Source organism: Danaus plexippus, chromosome 28 (assembly GCF_018135715.1).
Source record: "Danaus plexippus chromosome 28, MEX_DaPlex, whole genome shotgun sequence".
Classification (NCBI taxonomy): domain Eukaryota; kingdom Metazoa; phylum Arthropoda; class Insecta; order Lepidoptera; family Nymphalidae; genus Danaus; species Danaus plexippus.
In genome coordinates, this window is record NC_083556.1 from 1,587,843 (window position 1) to 1,605,435 (window position 17,593).

The 17,593-nt window shown below is 32.4% G+C and overlaps 2 protein-coding genes and 4 non-coding genes across 6 annotated transcripts; 4 read left to right on the forward strand and 2 right to left on the reverse strand.

Annotated features, from left to right (window-relative positions):
- Positions 1 to 371: 371 nt before the first annotated feature.
- On the reverse strand, positions 372 to 1,799 carry LOC116776350 (large ribosomal subunit protein uL14). The gene is made up of 4 exons (XM_032669542.2): positions 1,671 to 1,799; positions 1,402 to 1,485; positions 925 to 1,052; positions 372 to 591 (listed from the first exon to the last, which is right to left on the reverse strand). The coding sequence occupies exons 1-4, from the start codon at positions 1,681 to 1,683 to the stop codon at positions 394 to 396; spliced, it is 423 nt and encodes a 140-aa protein (XP_032525433.1). The 5' UTR covers positions 1,684 to 1,799; the 3' UTR covers positions 372 to 393.
- Positions 1,800 to 2,148: 349 nt separating this feature from the next.
- LOC116776135 (proteasome subunit beta type-4) lies at positions 2,149 to 4,618 on the forward strand. Its single transcript, XM_061525409.1, has 5 exons — positions 2,149 to 2,390; positions 2,472 to 2,684; positions 2,950 to 3,085; positions 4,041 to 4,186; positions 4,432 to 4,618. The coding sequence occupies exons 1-5, from the start codon at positions 2,254 to 2,256 to the stop codon at positions 4,589 to 4,591; spliced, it is 792 nt and encodes a 263-aa protein (XP_061381393.1). The 5' UTR covers positions 2,149 to 2,253; the 3' UTR covers positions 4,592 to 4,618.
- A 656-nt stretch (positions 4,619 to 5,274) lies between these two features.
- On the forward strand, positions 5,275 to 5,381 carry LOC116776428 (U6 spliceosomal RNA). The gene has a single exon (XR_004353929.1). It is a non-coding gene; the product is annotated as a U6 spliceosomal RNA (small nuclear RNA).
- A 1,348-nt stretch (positions 5,382 to 6,729) lies between these two features.
- Positions 6,730 to 6,836, forward strand: LOC116776423 (U6 spliceosomal RNA). The gene has a single exon (XR_004353925.1). It is a non-coding gene; the product is annotated as a U6 spliceosomal RNA (small nuclear RNA).
- A 1,348-nt stretch (positions 6,837 to 8,184) lies between these two features.
- On the forward strand, positions 8,185 to 8,291 carry LOC133319793 (U6 spliceosomal RNA). The gene has a single exon (XR_009753288.1). It is a non-coding gene; the product is annotated as a U6 spliceosomal RNA (small nuclear RNA).
- Positions 8,292 to 17,312: 9,021 nt separating this feature from the next.
- LOC133319794 (U6 spliceosomal RNA) lies at positions 17,313 to 17,419 on the reverse strand. Its single transcript, XR_009753289.1, has one exon. It is a non-coding gene; the product is annotated as a U6 spliceosomal RNA (small nuclear RNA).
- Between the last annotated feature and the right edge of the window lie 174 nt (positions 17,420 to 17,593).

A 17,593-nucleotide genomic window follows, 5' to 3' on the forward strand; every position in this document is an offset into this window, starting at 1 on the left:
TTCCTACTTGGCTCTATTTCTCTAAAAGATAAAATTGTTGATTAGGTTCTTCACTTAAAAAACATCTTCATATTTAATTATAACTTAACTTAGTTTGGCTATTTAGTAATTTAAATATTAATATCCAATTATAATTTTTTTTTTTAATTTCATCATCATGTCTGAAAATTAATGACATACTGTCTTTATTGATTTTGCTGGAATCTATTTATCCAATATATAGACTTCTATTTAGTGAAAAATAAATATATAATACTATCAAAAAATTACTTAAATCGTTATTGATATAAGACATCACTTGCAGAATAAAGTAACGATTCTTAGCAAAGGTCAATTTACATATAAATTAAGGGATATAAATAAAACAATGATTTATCCTTATCCATATATTTTTCAAGCTATCGAGCTGGCATTCGATGCAATACGGGGCCAAAGGTCAGCGCATTCCTTAGCCACGGGGCCTGTGATCGCCGAACCTTTCATTTCACCCTTATTGTTAACAATGACACCCGCATTGTCCTCAAAATATATAAACACCCCATCCCTCCTTCTGAACGGTTTCCGCTGCCGAATCACCACCGCTGGCATTACCTGAAAGCAAATAGACAAATTATAGTGTTTATACAACTAAAAAAGTACTAAATATCTGCATTATTTTATATACAAAAACAAGGTTAAATAGATTTTACTTATATATAAAGTACTCTACAAAAAAACTTTCGAAAATTGTAGACATGATTCTTGAATACATGATAAAAGATTTCAGAGACAGCTTAAAACATTGTTTTTTTTTTGTATCTGCTCAGTCAGCCAAGGCATAACAACATGTTTGTTACAATTCAGACAAAAATATGCGAAACCATGGCATATCATCATAGCAAATAGATAATTATTATATCTGTATATTAATAGGCCGAGACAAACCTTTTTCCTGAGTTCTGGTTTACCCTTTTTGACGGTGGCTACAATCATGTCACCTGAACCAGCCGCTGGTAATCTGTTCAGACGACCCTTGATACCTTGTACAGCAATGACATACAGGTTCTTGGCACCTAAAACAATGTTATAATTAATATATAAAAATAACAATACATACATACCTTTGTCCTAAATAACCTCATTGTAGAGCATTTATTTATTTAAGGTTATAGTTTGCTTTTAATTTATAAATTAAATAAACACATTTACTATTAACTAACTGTATAACGTGTTTTCAGTGTGTGAAATTACAAAAAGTAAACACAAATGCAAAGGGTATGTACGCAATTGGATAACTTCAGACACAGCCAAGGAAAAATCATCATGATTCAAGACACATTGTGTCGATATATATAATCATCACTAGTATATCCAGGGCGCAACAATAAAGTAAGGTTATGAATATAAAAATTGGTTCGTTACCCGTGTTGTCTGCGCAATTTATGACGGCACCCACTGGGAGACCCAGCGAGATGCGGAATTTCGCTCCCGCGGAACCACCACGTCCTTAAAAAAATATTAAAACACTTAAACATCTTTCACCAAACCGCAACACATGAGAAAAGTTACCGAAAAAGAAAATAAACATGCATTCACTGTTATAACAGCGTTAGGTCTACTTATCACATCGTTAAATTATAATTTTCAAGGAATATAACGAGATTCAAACGGATATTTTATAATTCACGAACCTCTCTTAGACATTTTGTTGTGTCAATTTTTTGAAGAGGGAATTGAAAGAACCTCAAAGTGAAGGTAGCGTAAAACTGCGACTTGTTTACGTTTAGAAATACATTGACATTTCATGGTAACGACCTGAAGTTAGGTAGAAATAAAATGATGCTCAAAGATATTATATTTTAATTTACAACAATTACTTTAGACGGAAAAATAATCGGAAAGTATAATTTTAATGTTAATTTAATAATAAACACATAGTATAAAACAATCATTTATTTTCTTTCTAAAATATTTCTGAACGTATATATACACCGTTTCACTAAAACTTAAGCTTTTGTTTTTTCCAGTTCAACTTTTTGAATATACAATAATTATTTATTTATTTAAATTTGTTACCAAGTTTCAAAAAATCAAATAAAACTTTAATGAAATTAATAAATAATTAATAAAAACTTCTTTTGGTAAAACGGAACACTTTGAAAAAGTGTTTGTCATTTACATTGCCGCTTGTCATTCTCAGAGTATCAAAAAGAAACATTTTAAATTGAACTAACTGAGATAGTTTTACATTTTAAAAAATAATTTTCAATCAATATGGCGTTTGCTGGTAATTTTATGAATCCAGCACCTTTATGGCATAATGGTCCATCTCCTGGAGCTTTCTATAGCTTTCCTGCAAATACCACATCTATGGGTCCATCCAAAGAGACAGTTGCAGACTTCAAGGCACAGTAAGTGGATAACGGTCTCTATTTTTTTACTTTTTATTTATAAAATATAATTTATTCATGATGTCGTCTCTTCGTTAACAGCTCAGCCACTCCGATTACAACCACAACTACTGTGATCGGCCTTAAGTTCGACAAAGGCTGTGTGATCGCCGCTGACACGCTCGGTTCCTACGGGTCCCTGGCCCGGTTCCGGGACTGTCCCCGAGTACTGAAGGTCAACGACTTGATCCTGTTAGGATCTGGCGGAGACTATGCTGATTACCAATATTTGAAAGATATCATTGAACAGAAAATGTTAGTATTAAGGGAGAACGCATGATCAGTTTTAATTATAGTTTCCGAACTGTTATTAAGTAACAATTCTTTAGAAATAATTTAATAACATCCTTATGACATAAACTTTTACTTTACCCAGGCTAGAAATTGATCACAATTTGTTGCTACAATTTAATAATATGTATAAATCATTAAATTTAACATCAATATCAAATAAATAATAATTTAAATATTTCCATAATTTATATAATTCTATGTTAAAACAATATAATCATCATAACAGTATTGACGAACAATGTATCGGTGACGGTCTCAACTTGAAGCCTAAGTCTTTGCACTGCTGGTTGACTCGCGTGCTGTACAACAAGCGCAGTAAGATGGATCCCTTGTGGAGCAATTACATAGTGGCGGGAATACAGGTATGACAAAACATTTTATCTATAAATATTGTAACCAAGTAAAGTAACGTATGACCGATCGAGGATGAAATTTATGTGTTGTTGTCAGATAATTTATATAAATAAACCTTATGTCTGATCATCTTCAACTCGATGTGGAAATAATGTCAGCGAAGAAATAGACATAACAGATTTTAGTGTGAACATTAGATAAATAATTGAAATTAAACTGTCTACGCAATTACAATTTTCATATAGATATTATTTATAAGAATCTCAGTATATGATATATTTATTTAATGTAAAAATATTCTATAATAATTCTGATAGTTAATATATGTATTTTTGCTTACAAAATCTTATATTTTTTTTAATATTATTTAATTATATATATTAAATTTCGGTCAATTTTATAATTGCAACTTTTGTTATATTTGTATCGTAATAGGTATAAATTCCATCAAGTTTTTATTTATCAAATAATATTCTAAACCCAAATGGTGTTGATACAGCTTAAAATGTATGATATATAGTATTATACTGAAAATAGCCTATTTTTTTTTATTTCTGAGGATATTAGAAGCATTGTTTAATTTTTAATTCCAATCAGATAGATGTCCCTACTAATCTTAAGGGTAACCGACAATATTATAAGTCAATTTACAAGTATATTAACATACACTAATAATATAAAAGTTTTTTGCGAATAATCATTCAACTAAAGCCAAGATTTTCGCATAAACAACCCATGTTTTTTTTCTATTATTTAAAAAGCTACCTAGTCGCGACTGTGCAGCGACCGTTATCACATATCGTGTAGTTTTTAAAATAATAAAAAGACACGTAGTATATCCGAAACACTTGGTTTTATTTACCAGATGCACCATCATCATTGACCAATTACTTTGTCAACATGAAGATTATTCAAAAAAATTACTTTTAGTACTTATCACATATATTTTTTATAATTTATCAGGACGGAGAACCGTTTCTTGGAGCTGTAGACAAGCTTGGAACTGCTTATGAAGATGCAGCAATCGCTACAGGTCTTGGAGCGTACATGGCAACACCATTACTAAGAGATGCCGTTGAAAAAGGACCTATAGATGAGGAAACTGCTAAGTATGTTCGGAACTCATTATATGAATCTTCCTGTCACTGTATATGAATATACTACGAGCGATTTATATTTAATATCATATGTATACCAAAAAATCATGTTTAAAACTTTATTCTTATCTGTATGTCTGTTTGTTCCGGCTAATCCCTAAACAATGGGATCAGATTCGATAGAACTTTCACAGCACATAGTCAAATGAACAGGAGTAAATTAGGCTAATTTAATTTTTTACTTTAACTTTGTCCAGGAATGTAGTCCGTAAATGTATGGAGGTGCTTTTCTATCGGGACGCCAGATCCTTCCCTCGCTATCAGCTCGGGGTTGTGAACACCGAGGGGGTCACTGTATCGGAGACCATTGAACTCAAACATGACTGGACCCTGGCCCACATGATACATATGAACTGATTTATAATATAAAGAATTGATGATTTATTATAGTTTTATTATTTAATTAATTATATATATATAATTTCTAAACTAACTTTCATAAAGAAATTTTTTTTTGTTATGTACCCATGTATTGGCTGTGTTTTAACATAAAATAAAGTAAACCCTTTTTTAAACGCAAGCACACAACATACTATGTAATGGTATTTGCACGGTAAGGACAAAAGCACATTTATCTTAGATAAAAAAGTTCATGCTACATAAAAACTATGAGGGAGAAAATTAGATTTATGAACAAATTTGAATGGTCACTGCACTAAATACAAATAAACATGTCTTATGCCATATATTTAACAGGCATATATTAGCAAGTTTTGTAATTATAAGTAGTACCTACAAAATATATACTCTGTTATAAATGATTAATTTATTTCCATGCTACTACTTAGTAAGATGAATGTCAAGACTATACTTTAATAAATGCTTTTAAATTAAATAAACACTTAAAATTACTTCTACTAGATGGCGCAATTTGAAAGTGGAAGTGCCATCTAGTGTAAAAAAGAAGACTAAAGGAACCTATTGATTATACTTTTCCACTAGATGTCAATGTTGATAAAAATATAGTAGTTGTTCTGAATCACGCTAACGATGTTTTAAAGGTTCCTGACTATATAGACGAAATTGAAAGCAGGACAAGTGTACTCGCTTCGGCAGTACATATACTAAAATTGGAACGATACAGAGAAGATTAGCATGGCCCCTGCGCAAGGATGACACGCAAAATCGTGAAGCGTTCCACATTTTTTTGACTAATTTGATACACGTACATTATGTATTAGGATTTATAACTTTTATTTCAGATCACATGGTGCGGATAGATCTGTAGGTGTGACGATGGATTTTTGTGTGTTTGTTGTTTTAACAATATAATTATGTATTTTCTTAGGAATGTCACAGAGAGTTGTTATTATTCTTACAGCTGTTATTATCGTTCTTCAGTAAAGGGTCGCACAGTGGTTACAACAACAACAACATGTAATCCGATTTACTTTTCGATACAGCAGAGTATGGATCGAAATTATTAGGACCTAACAATAAAATTGATGATAAACATTTTCTATAATTAATTTCTGTGCTGTGTGGTTCATCTAAAAATTTGGTTATATATATCTGTATTGTTTCTCGTTTTGGTAACTTTGTTGTTTGTTTTTTTTGTTTTGGCTCATTACTAGTAATATGATGTCACATTATTCCATCGGTGGTCAGACAAAGGGCTATTGCTTGTTATCGTCTGTTGTAAAAAGATATTTTAAGCATTTTTATATAGTTTTCGTGAGACCTTTCATTATTCTATGAGAGATTTTCGTGGTAAGACTTCTGTGAATATCTCAAGAAAACTCTAACGGGCAAAATTCTCTAAGAAATAATTTATCGTACTGAAACTATTGGGTCCAGTAGACGAACATGTGCTCTAAGTAGTCTACCGTCTAGTACCTACTGTGTTTGTCCTCTCATTAAAAGTCTCATTTCTCCGAATCACTGAGACAATTGTAAGCCGTTCCAAATAGACCAATGTTTATGGACTATGACCATACTCAGTCCCGTTTGTTTGTCGATAATCAGTTTTTAATAGGCATATCGTTGATATATATTTTTAATGCTGTGTACCACCCTTATCTACTTAACAGCCTTCTTGCACTTTACTTACACATTTACCGATTAACTTTCCACGCGTCTGTGTTCAAGAAACGAAAACGGTTATATTCGTACGTACGTATGTTATTAGCGTCAAAAATAAGATAAAATTTTTAATTTTATTTGGATTGACAATGACAAAATAACACATGCACATGCTCCCACCGGCGCAAACTGGAGTGTTTTTCATTATTTATCGCCGTTGACTAACCGAGTAGCGTGTTTACCGTTCACGAAAGTAATCTCTGACCTTTATGAGAATCGGTCGGATAGGTTTACAATACGACCATAATATATAAAACTGAACACCAGGCGGCGCTTGTCTAAGAAGCTGTGACGCCATCTAGCGTCGATATCATTGACATTGTTATTTTTTAATGCTGAGTGATGTTATGAATCACGCTAACGATATTTTAAAGGTTCCTGACTATATAGACGAAATTGAAAGCACGACAAGTGTACTCGCTTCGGCAGTACATATACTAAAATTGGAACGATACAGAGAAGATTAGCATGGCCCCTGCGCAAGGATGACACGCAAAATCGTGAAGCGTTCCACATTTTTTTGACTAATTTGATACACGTACATTATGTATTAGGATTTATAACTTTTATTTCAGATCACATGGTGCGGATAGATCTGTAGGTGTGACGATGGATTTTTGTGTGTTTGTTGTTTTAACAATATAATTATGTATTTTCTTAGGAATGTCACAGAGAGTTGTTATTATTCTTACAGCTGTTATTATCGTTCTTCAGTAAAGGGTCGCACAGTGGTTACAACAACAACAACATGTAATCCGATTTACTTTTCGATACAGCAGAGTATGGATCGAAATTATTAGGACCTAACAATAAAATTGATGATAAATATTTTCTATAATCAACTTCTGAGCTGTGGGGTTCCTCTAAAAATTTGGTTACACATATCTGTATTGTTTCTCGTTTTGGTAACTTTGTTGTTTGTTTTTTTTGTTTTGGCTCATTACTAGTAATATGATGTCACATTATTCCATCGGTGGTCAGACAAAGGGCTATTGCTTGTTATCGTCTGTTGTAAAAAGATATTTTAAGCATTTTTATATAGTTTTCGTGAGACCTTTCATTATTCTATGAGAGATTTTCGTGGTAAGACTTCTGTGAATATCTCAAGAAAACTCTAACGGGCAAAATTCTCTAAGAAATAATTTATCGTACTGAAACTATTGGGTCCAGTAGACGAACATGTGCTCTAAGTAGTCTACCGTCTAGTACCTACTGTGTTTGTCCTCTCATTAAAAGTCTCATTTCTCCGAATCACTGAGACAATTGTAAGCCGTTCCAAATAGACCAATGTTTATGGACTATGACCATACTCAGTCCCGTTTGTTTGTCGATAATCAGTTTTTAATAGGCATATCGTTGATATATATTTTTAATGCTGTGTACCACCCTTATCTACTTAACAGCCTTCTTGCACTTTACTCACACATTTACCGATTAACTTTCCACGCGTCTGTGTTTAAGAAACGAAAACGGTTATATTCGTACGTACGTATGTTATTAGCGTCAAAAATAAGATAAAATTTTTAATTTTATTTGGATTGACAATGACAAAATAACACATGCACATGCTCCCACCGGCGCAAACTGGAGTGTTTTTCATTATTTATCGCCGTTGACTAACCGAGTAGCGTGTTTACCGTTCACGAAAGTAATCTCTGACCTTTATGAGAATCGGTCGGATAGGTTTACAATACGACCATAATATATAAAACTGAACACCAGGCGGCGCTTGTCTAAGAAGCTGTGACGCCATCTAGCGTCGATATCATTGACATTGTTATTTTTTAATGCTGAGTGATGTTATGAATCACGCTAACGATATTTTAAAGGTTCCTGACTATATAGACGAAATTGAAAGCACGACAAGTGTACTCGCTTCGGCAGTACATATACTAAAATTGGAACGATACAGAGAAGATTAGCATGGCCCCTGCGCAAGGATGACACGCAAAATCGTGAAGCGTTCCACATTTTTTTGACAAATTTGATACACATACATTATGTATTAGGATTTATAACTTTTATTTCAGATCACATGGTGGGGATAGAGCTGTAGGTGTGACAATGGATTTTTGTGTGTTTGTTGTTTCAACAATATAATTATGTATTTTCTTAGGAATGTCACAGAGGATTGTCATTATTCTTACAGCTGTTATTATCGTTCTTCAGTAAAGGGTCGCACAGTGGTCACAACAACAACGTGTAATACGATTTACTTCTATCTGTATTTTTTCTCATTTTGGTATTTTTGTGTTTTTTTTTCTTATTACTAGTAATATGATGTCACATTATGAGATCTAAGACTTTCGCGAGTTTTATTCATTTAAAGAAATCTAATATATTTCGGATATACTACGCGGTTTTTTATTATTTTAAAACTACATGTTCCCGACGTTTGGGTTACTTTTCAGCAACCGTGATCACGGGTAGACGAGATGTGCCCGTCACATAGTATATCTGAAATACATTCGTTTTCAAATGATGTCACATTATTCAATCGGTGGCCAGACAAAGGGTTATTGTTTGTTATCTTCTCTTAATAGCAATTGAGTATTGTGCCCTTGTTTTATACTTTAATTACAGTTCTAAGTTAAAACTTCAGCGTATTAACTTTGGTTTCCTAGATCATGACAGGGTTGTTTTCTTTTCGATTCGTTCCCATGTTCAATAAAATTTCCTTATTACCCAATCAAGCAATGACACCGCTGTCGACTGTTCTTTGCGGTAGGTTTTGCTTTGCGGTAGTATTTCTACCAATGATCAGATACTAAGATTATATTTCATTTGTTACTACGTGTTTGATGTTTTTTTGTTGCTTTACTTATTTAAATCCTTTATGTCTTTGTGATCAGTAATCAGTTAGATTCATATTATTGGATTTTAGTGTTATTTCATGACGATGAACTCCCTCTTAACTCTATTTTATTAAGACGTTCGTTTTGACCAATCTCATTGACCTGCTGGCAACTAATTATGTATTTGCTATAGATTCTAAGTTATTTAGGCTTTCTTTTGTGATTCTCTAAGATCTGTTTTTATTGAAGCTAATTCCATTTTTGTTACTTATTATCTTTTCGTGAGTAATTTTTGTTTGTTTTGTTCAAATTGCCTCGTTTTTAATTCGGAACAGTAAAGTAAATAATAACGATTTTATTATTAATTTCTTGACCTTTTGACAACTTTTCATGTGAAATATACTCTATAATAAAAAACTTCTATATATAACCTGTAGGGTAATATAAGATTCATTAGTTTTTGTCTTTCAAGAGATCGAACTACTTTGAGATAAAAATATAGGGCTTCCATTGTGTCTTTAATAAACAAAAAAATGATAGTTTTAAACAAAAGTAGATACATATACAACAACGTAGGAATTATAGTCTTTTAGGAGTTTTTTCGTGGAATAGTTACAATTAACCCAGATGTTATGAATTATATTTGCAGCGAGTTCATAGTTTGGTGATGGAATATGTAATAGATGATAATTTGGTCAGTGTATGTGTGTCAGTGTTACCGTTACTCGCGAACGTGTGAAAGTATTCACGTGCTACGTCTAGGACCTCAGTAGTGTCGTTTACATTATATGGCCTTTTAATATACTGCGAGTCGATTTACTCAGAGAAACCAAAATATAAACTATTGGAAGAAGATTACATTTTAATTCAATTCCATAGTATTTTTTAATTTGTCGACATCGACTAACAATGAAAAAGCTTTGAGCTGTTCTAGCAAAGTAACCGAAACGTCGGGAGTGTGTAGTTTTAATAAAGAACAAAGCACGCGTATTATATCCGAAAAATATTAGTTTCATTTAAATGAATAAAACTCGCGAAAGTCTTAGATCTCATTACATTCTATAGATGTCGCTGTCAGCTCTACCTATACCATATCTATTGTTTAAATACGGGTTATAGATTTCTTACTGAATCCATTTTCGAAAGTCAAACAAACGAAACAACAAATAAATTGCAATGAATTTATGAACAAACCATATTTATAAGAGAGAAACCTCTCATCATTCCATGGATTCAATGTGCCGGTGCCGGGTCCATCGTTGCAGGGAGAGGAGCTTCAACAGTGCCTGGGACTTGTGACCCAGGTGTAAGTTTAAGGTCCCTCTATCTAACGCTCGTAAAACGCTTACCTCCACTGCTCTAACCTTCTCCGTGTAACGAGAGCCCTTTGCTCAGCTGTGGGCACCGATAGGCTGATTATGATGATGACGATGATGATGACGTAAAAATATAGGTCGTATTAGAAATCAAAAGGAATAACATATATAATTTGGCTGTATGGACTAATGTTTTTTGTCTTGACTTTTCAGGATCAATATATAAAAAAATAATCACAAACTTCCAATTTCAGACATGGCTATATGGAAAAAAATTTTTAGGTTATTAAAACAAACAGGATACACTGAACAATAATATTTATGAAATAAAAAATTAGTTACAAAATAATTCTAGCAATAACTCTCAAAGTTTAAGCACTTTTTTCTGATGATGCCTCAATTACGATATAAATTTGGTCATTTATCGTATCCTTGCCAAATTCAGTTGAAAATAACTTATAATGAACACTTTCTAAGCATTAAATTAATTATATAATGTACTTACTAGGCCCTAACTTCTAAAAGCTGGTATCGGAACGTGTGTACCACAGTAGGGTCGGATGTAGGGACAGTTTCGGCTATCGGATATCGTGTTCATGATAGCGTTGGCCCTCATCCTATACACTTGCACATCGTTTGCGAATCATACTGAAGCAATCAGTATAAGATAAGCTAACATACTTGTGGCATTACAATGCGATGCAGACCCAACAGCCCCCGGAACGAGTTATTATATTGAATTCAACGAGTTACCGACATATTAATCCTTGATATGGAATATAATATAACTTGATAAGTCGTGGTGGCCTGGAGGTTAAAGGACCGCCTCTCATGCGTGAGGGCGCGGGTTCGAAACCTGGCAAGTACCAATGTGATTTTTCATAGTCATATGTACTTTCTAATAGTATTTAGACGCCACTGACGAACGGTGAAGGAAAACATCGTGAGGAAACCTGGTCTTATAATTTCAAATTATAAGTTTGAAATCGCCAACCCGTCTTGAACAAGCGTGGCGATTAATGCTAAAACCTTCTCCATGCGAGAAGAGACTTATGCTCAGCAGTGGGCTTCCGATAGGCTGATGATGATGATGATGATGATGATGATGATGATGATGGAATATCACATTTTGTTTGTTAAATGACGTTAATATTTATAATAACTTCTAAATGTATTGAATTATGACTACTTAACTTATATCGATTTAAAGGAAATGTTTTACCGATTTATTTTTGTAAAGTAATAGTTTTTTTTTTACGGTAGGGTATTATTTTATTTCGTTTATGAGTATGGTATGATTTTTAAACGGAACTCGATCGGTCACTCGCTGTTGGATACCGATCGAGACGGTAGTACTTGAAAATATAAAATCATTTTAAAGTACCAAGGTGTTCTCTTGTAATCGAGTCATCAGGATATAGCCTACGATGTGCTAGTCAAAGCGCTATTAGAAGAATATACTCCCGAATACGGTTCCTGAGCGTAATCGAAAGGAGTGTATGTTACAAACGAGTCCTGTATATCTTTTTAGTGTAATAAGCCCGCTGTCTGTACCATAATGTTTAAAAACAAAACAATAAGTGACGCGAATAGAATGAATTATTTTATTTTTAATATCATATCAATGAAAACTTGTTATTTAAATTAATACAATTTTTTACTTCGTTTCAAAAGCTGTTTACCAAAAAACTGTAGCTCGTAAACCTATAAAAAACATTACATTGACACAGAACCACAAGTCAGCAGGCGTTCATTGATTTTAATGTGGATACAGTTTGTATATAGATCATGTCTTGACAGATCATTCGTCTGTACCGTTTGCATATTTAAAATATATTTCGTTGTTTATCATCTACCAACAAGCGGACGTGTTATTAGTAGCTGAACTTAAATAAGTCTAAATTATGAAGTATCCGAGTTACATTTACATCAGAGCTGAATAAATTTTTCTAAAAATCAACTATTTTTCATAAACTCAGTGAAATAATTTCATCATGCAAAATCTTGCCGCCAATTGTTTTTTAATTGTGTTTTATTAAAACTAAAAGAATTAAATAAACCCTCGAAATAAATATTGTATTCAGAACAATCATACAGATGGCATTATAACGATTACTTGATACAATCACCATAAAACAATTAATAATATTTTTTAATTTTGTTTCAGATAAAAATGCAAAGATAATTGCCAAACAGCCAACATGGGTCCTCCCCTCAACACCTGGCCCTACAGCCACCATCGAGAACTTAAAAGCGCTAGTGATAAAAGTAGTTTAGTTAATATTGTAGACAATTTACGTAATTTAAGTATAAATTTTACTTTTATATTTATTTTTATACAAGTGTTTATAAATCTGAGTGCGGTTAGCGCGGGACCCGTGATACTCAGCTTGGACCATTTGCGCGGTAAGTTGAATAAATATTTTGTATTATTTTAAGAAAATCATTAAAAAGATTAAATATGTTTTGTATTAAATATTCAATATTTGGAATATGCAAATAAAACTCATTTCAAAACAAAAGAGGCTTGGTTATAAAAACAGCTCTAAAATCAAATGTTGGAACAATCGTTACACATAAAGAACACAAACGATTTATTATCTGTATCATATATGTAAGAAAAGTGCAAGTTAGTTAAAAATGGCCACATCCAAAGTGTAACGAATTATCTGTTCTCATGAAGAATGTGAAAGAGAAAAGTGAAAATATTTGGACTTGTTGTTTTTATTGTTTGGCGCCTTTTATCATTCTCAACGTATTCAGCACATGCTATACAGCCATTTTATTGAAGAAATATAAATGTCACAGATTATTAAGTTGTATAAAAAGTTAGGGAAGGAAGTAAGCAAAGAAGTAAATTAGGAAATGTTTTTTCTGAAAGACAAATAATAATTTAAAATTAATCAAAAGTTAATTAATGGTCATAATGTCTTTATTCCTAATGTAATTGGGTTCAATTTTCAATGCCGATCAAAAGTTTGTATATACAATTGTAGTGCATTTGTATGTATGTACCCACATATATACTTCGTTAAGAAAATATAGAACAGCTGTTAGATGAAAACTCTATTCAATTCCTAAACAAGATAATTATTTGTAATTCAGTGTTGAATGAAGGTTTTTAAATTGTGGTGGCAGCACTCGTAGATAACCAAGATGTCATTGAAAAAGATGCCGCAAAACAAGCCACTGAAGTTGATAATCCTCTGACAACGAAACTAGCACTAACTACTCTCCCTTTGTAACTTGGACCAACGAGGCAAGTTCAAAAGCACCGGCTACTGTCAGCGACGGTGAGTACAAACTTGTTTAATGTCTCAAATAAACTGAATATGCAAAATATGTTCCGTAAACATTACTAACAGATATGTTATTGAATACAGATAAAATATTTTAATTTACAACTTCACAAAACTAGAGTAGTTTTATTTAAATGACACTAATATTTTTCGGATATACTACACGTGATTTATTTTTCTGTTAAAACTACATATCCCGTCGCCTGCTTGTGATCACGGTTGCTCAAAAGTAACCGAAACGTCAGGAGTATGTAGTTTTAACAAAGAAACAAAGCACGTGTAGTATATCCGAAAAATATTAGTTTCATTTAAATTAATAAAACTCGTGAAAGTCTTAGATTACATTAGAATACTTTTACGTTGAATGATATCTGACATAAGTTATTAACTTAAAAAATACCAAGACTTATCAATTAGTTACACGTTGTCACATTTCATACTTATTTCTGTATCTCCAAATCATTCATTCTCACTCATATTTGTTTATTTAACACTTGTTATGTGGTTTCCACTCATCAAATCTCATCAATCATCGCCACTCGCACAACGTCAGCATAAGCTCAGGACACATTCGCCAAATATTCAAACCACACTTCATGTATACTAAAAGCTCACACGACACGAGCTGATTGTAATTCACGTCGCTCGAGTTCGGGTCAAGAAACTAATTATTTAAAACAATACCTAAAGATAAAATCATTTCGTTTAACTTGTGTTTGTTCTTAAATAGTTAAAAATAGTTCCTGATTCAATATCTCTCCTATATTAACTTATATGTATTCATATAAATCTGGTGGCTAATTGTAAGGCTGTGTCTACACAGGAATATGTTATGGCGTGACAGATAAATGACTGTTTTAGATACATATACATAGGTACATACTACACACATAGAGGTCTTGTATTGCTTGTTTGAGACACAAGTATGAATGTTGTGTTTTGAACACTTTAAACAGGAATTACGTGGCGCGGGACTGTTTGAGATACTTACTAACAAACTTGACAGTTGATTACATTGCAATAGAATTATATGGTGAAAATTAACTGTGTAGACGTTACGAAGGAAAGTGATTGTTGTGAGCGAATGTTTTATTTTAAAATAAAAAACGACAATAGTATAACACATATTCAGAGAGATTTATGTGTATGTTATTTACAAGCCTTATATATAATCGTGAGAGAACCTTTTTGAAGTGAAACTTCTTTAGAATCGTTGTGATTTCAAACCTGATGCAACGGAAAAACGACAGGTAAGAGACAGAAATACAAAAATGTGTAGAATGAAGCCGGTAAAGAAAGAGACAGAAATATACATACTATTTTATATTGTTTAAAATCTCGTAGAAAGTCCGTTAACTGTCAAATGAAACGGGACTCTGATTGGTCGATAAACTGATCATATATTTTTTCCGCCATTTTATTATTATTGAATAATTAATATTGTCATTTGTCTTTCTAAGCGCAAGTGAATAAATTTTAATTAGTTAATTAGTGAACAGTGAATTAATTTATTAACGAATTATGGAAAATTATAGCTGTGAGCTCTGTGCTGGTGATGTGTGTTTATCGAAATTAATTACGATTAGATTTTCCATATTGTCGTTTGATAATAAAATTAAGATAATCACAAAGGGAGGGTATGTGACCAGTTAAGAGTGAACTAAAAGAAAGGTAAAGTCATTCGTTTTAGTTAAAAGTTTTATGATAGTTTTAATTAGCTAACAGGTTGCGTATACACAACTAAATTATTGAAGTGAAACTTCTTTAGAATCGTTGTGATTTCAAACCTGATGCAACGGAAAAAACGACAGGTAAAAGACACAAATACAAAAATGTGTAGAATGAAGCCGGTAAAGAATGAGACAGAAATATACATACTATTTTATATTATCGGTGTCTCCTCTTTGTTCCATACTTCGTAGCGTCCCCACTCCCGTCTTCTAAGCATAGTCGCCTGTAATTAGTGAGCCAAAGCGAGAGAGCACACTGTTCAATACTTGCTTGTATTTGAGCATTTAACGTGTGTTACTATATGTGAAAAGTACGTGAGCTAATACTACTTTACACTGTATGCGGCTGCGTATTACAGCTTTGTAGTAAGATGTCAGCGTGGTTTGTTATTCTTTAACAGTGTGTTTGTCAGTATTTTTATATCTTGTTGTGCTAAATAATAAATTTTATAAGATGCCGAAAACTAATGCCGAAATGTGTCGTCAATATGTATAAGCCTCTTGTATCATTTGTTGAAACTGAAAATATGGAACTTGAGCAATAAATTATGTAACATATGTTAAATAAAATATCTTTTAAAATTAATCAAAATACATACTTTCATTTTTAACGAATAAACTTTGTAATTATCCTACCCTTGTTATATATATTCATCTCATTCTTTTCTCGATTTACTGAAGTTTCACTTCTATCGTGTGTGAATCGCACACACACCTTTTTTTTAATTTCATTTGATTCAACTTTTTGCATAAAAAATTTTCATTGTAATGCCCTGGAATAATAATATTATGTACTATATTTACTTATTTAATCTGTGAGACAACAGAATGAATGTTAAATAGGGATACATATGTATGTTATAAATTTTATGTCAAAATTAAATAATATTTATATTTTATTAACAAAAATATGTTAAAAAACGAATCCTCAAATAATGAGTGATTCATAGAGTGCTGTTTGAACTTAATTTTTCACTCGCGATTGATGACTGAGCTTGTAAACTCATTACCAGTAGGGTGACACTCGTTCAACTTAAACATATTTATTATAATTCAATCTTAATAATATATGCATTGAATGAACCAAAGTCCGTAACTTCTGTCCCTCAACTGGTCGCCCTACACGTCTGCTTCTACTATTAGTCATCGAGATAAAAATTCCATTCCTATTTCTGAGTCATTAATTAAAAGATTTTAATAACATTCGTTTGATAAATAACTGAAAGCAGAGAACAATATATTAATTATAAATACATTACTAATATTATGTTATGACGTCTAAGAGTTTCGCGCGTGCTAATTTAATTATCATTTACTTTTTAACTACATAAATTCCGACTATTCGTTTCCTTTACAGCAAACCTGATCAAAGAATCGTGATGTGCCACCAATCCTAGGCACCATTAGATTTTAACGTCACATTGAATAAAGCAACATTTATGTTAGGTACCAGTCATTAGCAACACTAGTTTGCCAAAACGAGAAATAATACAGATATAACCAGAATTTTTAGAGGAACCCCACAGCTCAGAAGTTGATTATAGAAAATATTTATCATCAATTTTATTGTTAGGTCCTAATAATTTCGATCCATACTCTGCTGTATCGAAAATTAAATCGGATTACACGTTGTTGTTGTTGTGACCACTGTGCGACCCTTTACTGAAGAACGATAATAACAGCTGTAAGAATAATAACAATCCTCTGTGACATTCCTAAGAAAATACATAATTATATTCTTAAAACAACAAACACACAAATATCCATTGTCACACCTACAGATCTATCCCCACCATGTGATCTGAAATAAAAGTTATAAATCCTAATACATAATGTACGTGTATTAAATTTGTCAAAAAAATGTGGAACGCTTCACGATTTTGCGTGTCATCCTTGCGCAGGGGCCATGCTAATCTTCTCTGTATCGTTCCAATTTTAGTATATGTACTGCCGAAGCGAGTACACTTGTCGTGCTTTCAATTTCGTCTATATAGTCAGGAACCTTTAAAACATCGTTAGCGTGATTCAGAACATCACTCAGCATTAAAAAATAACAATGTCAATGATATCGACGCTAGATGGCGTCACAGCTTCTTAGACAAGCGCCGCCTGGTGTTCAGTTTTATATATTATGGTC

Coding starts and splice junctions, on each gene's coding strand:
- LOC116776135 (XM_061525409.1), top strand. CDS start 2,254: ATGGCGTTTGCTGGTAATTTTATGAATCCAGCACCTTTATGGCATAAT. Junction 2,391..2,471: donor GTTGCAGACTTCAAGGCACA/GTAAGTGGATAA, acceptor CTTCGTTAACAG/CTCAGCCACTCCGATTACAA. Junction 3,086..4,040: donor ACATAGTGGCGGGAATACAG/GTATGACAAAAC, acceptor ATAATTTATCAG/GACGGAGAACCGTTTCTTGG.
- LOC116776350 (XM_032669542.2), bottom strand. Junction 1,053..1,401: donor AAATTGCGCAGACAACACGG/GTAACGAACCAA, acceptor ACATTGTTTTAG/GTGCCAAGAACCTGTATGTC. Junction 592..924: donor AACCAGAACTCAGGAAAAAG/GTTTGTCTCGGC, acceptor ATTTGCTTTCAG/GTAATGCCAGCGGTGGTGAT.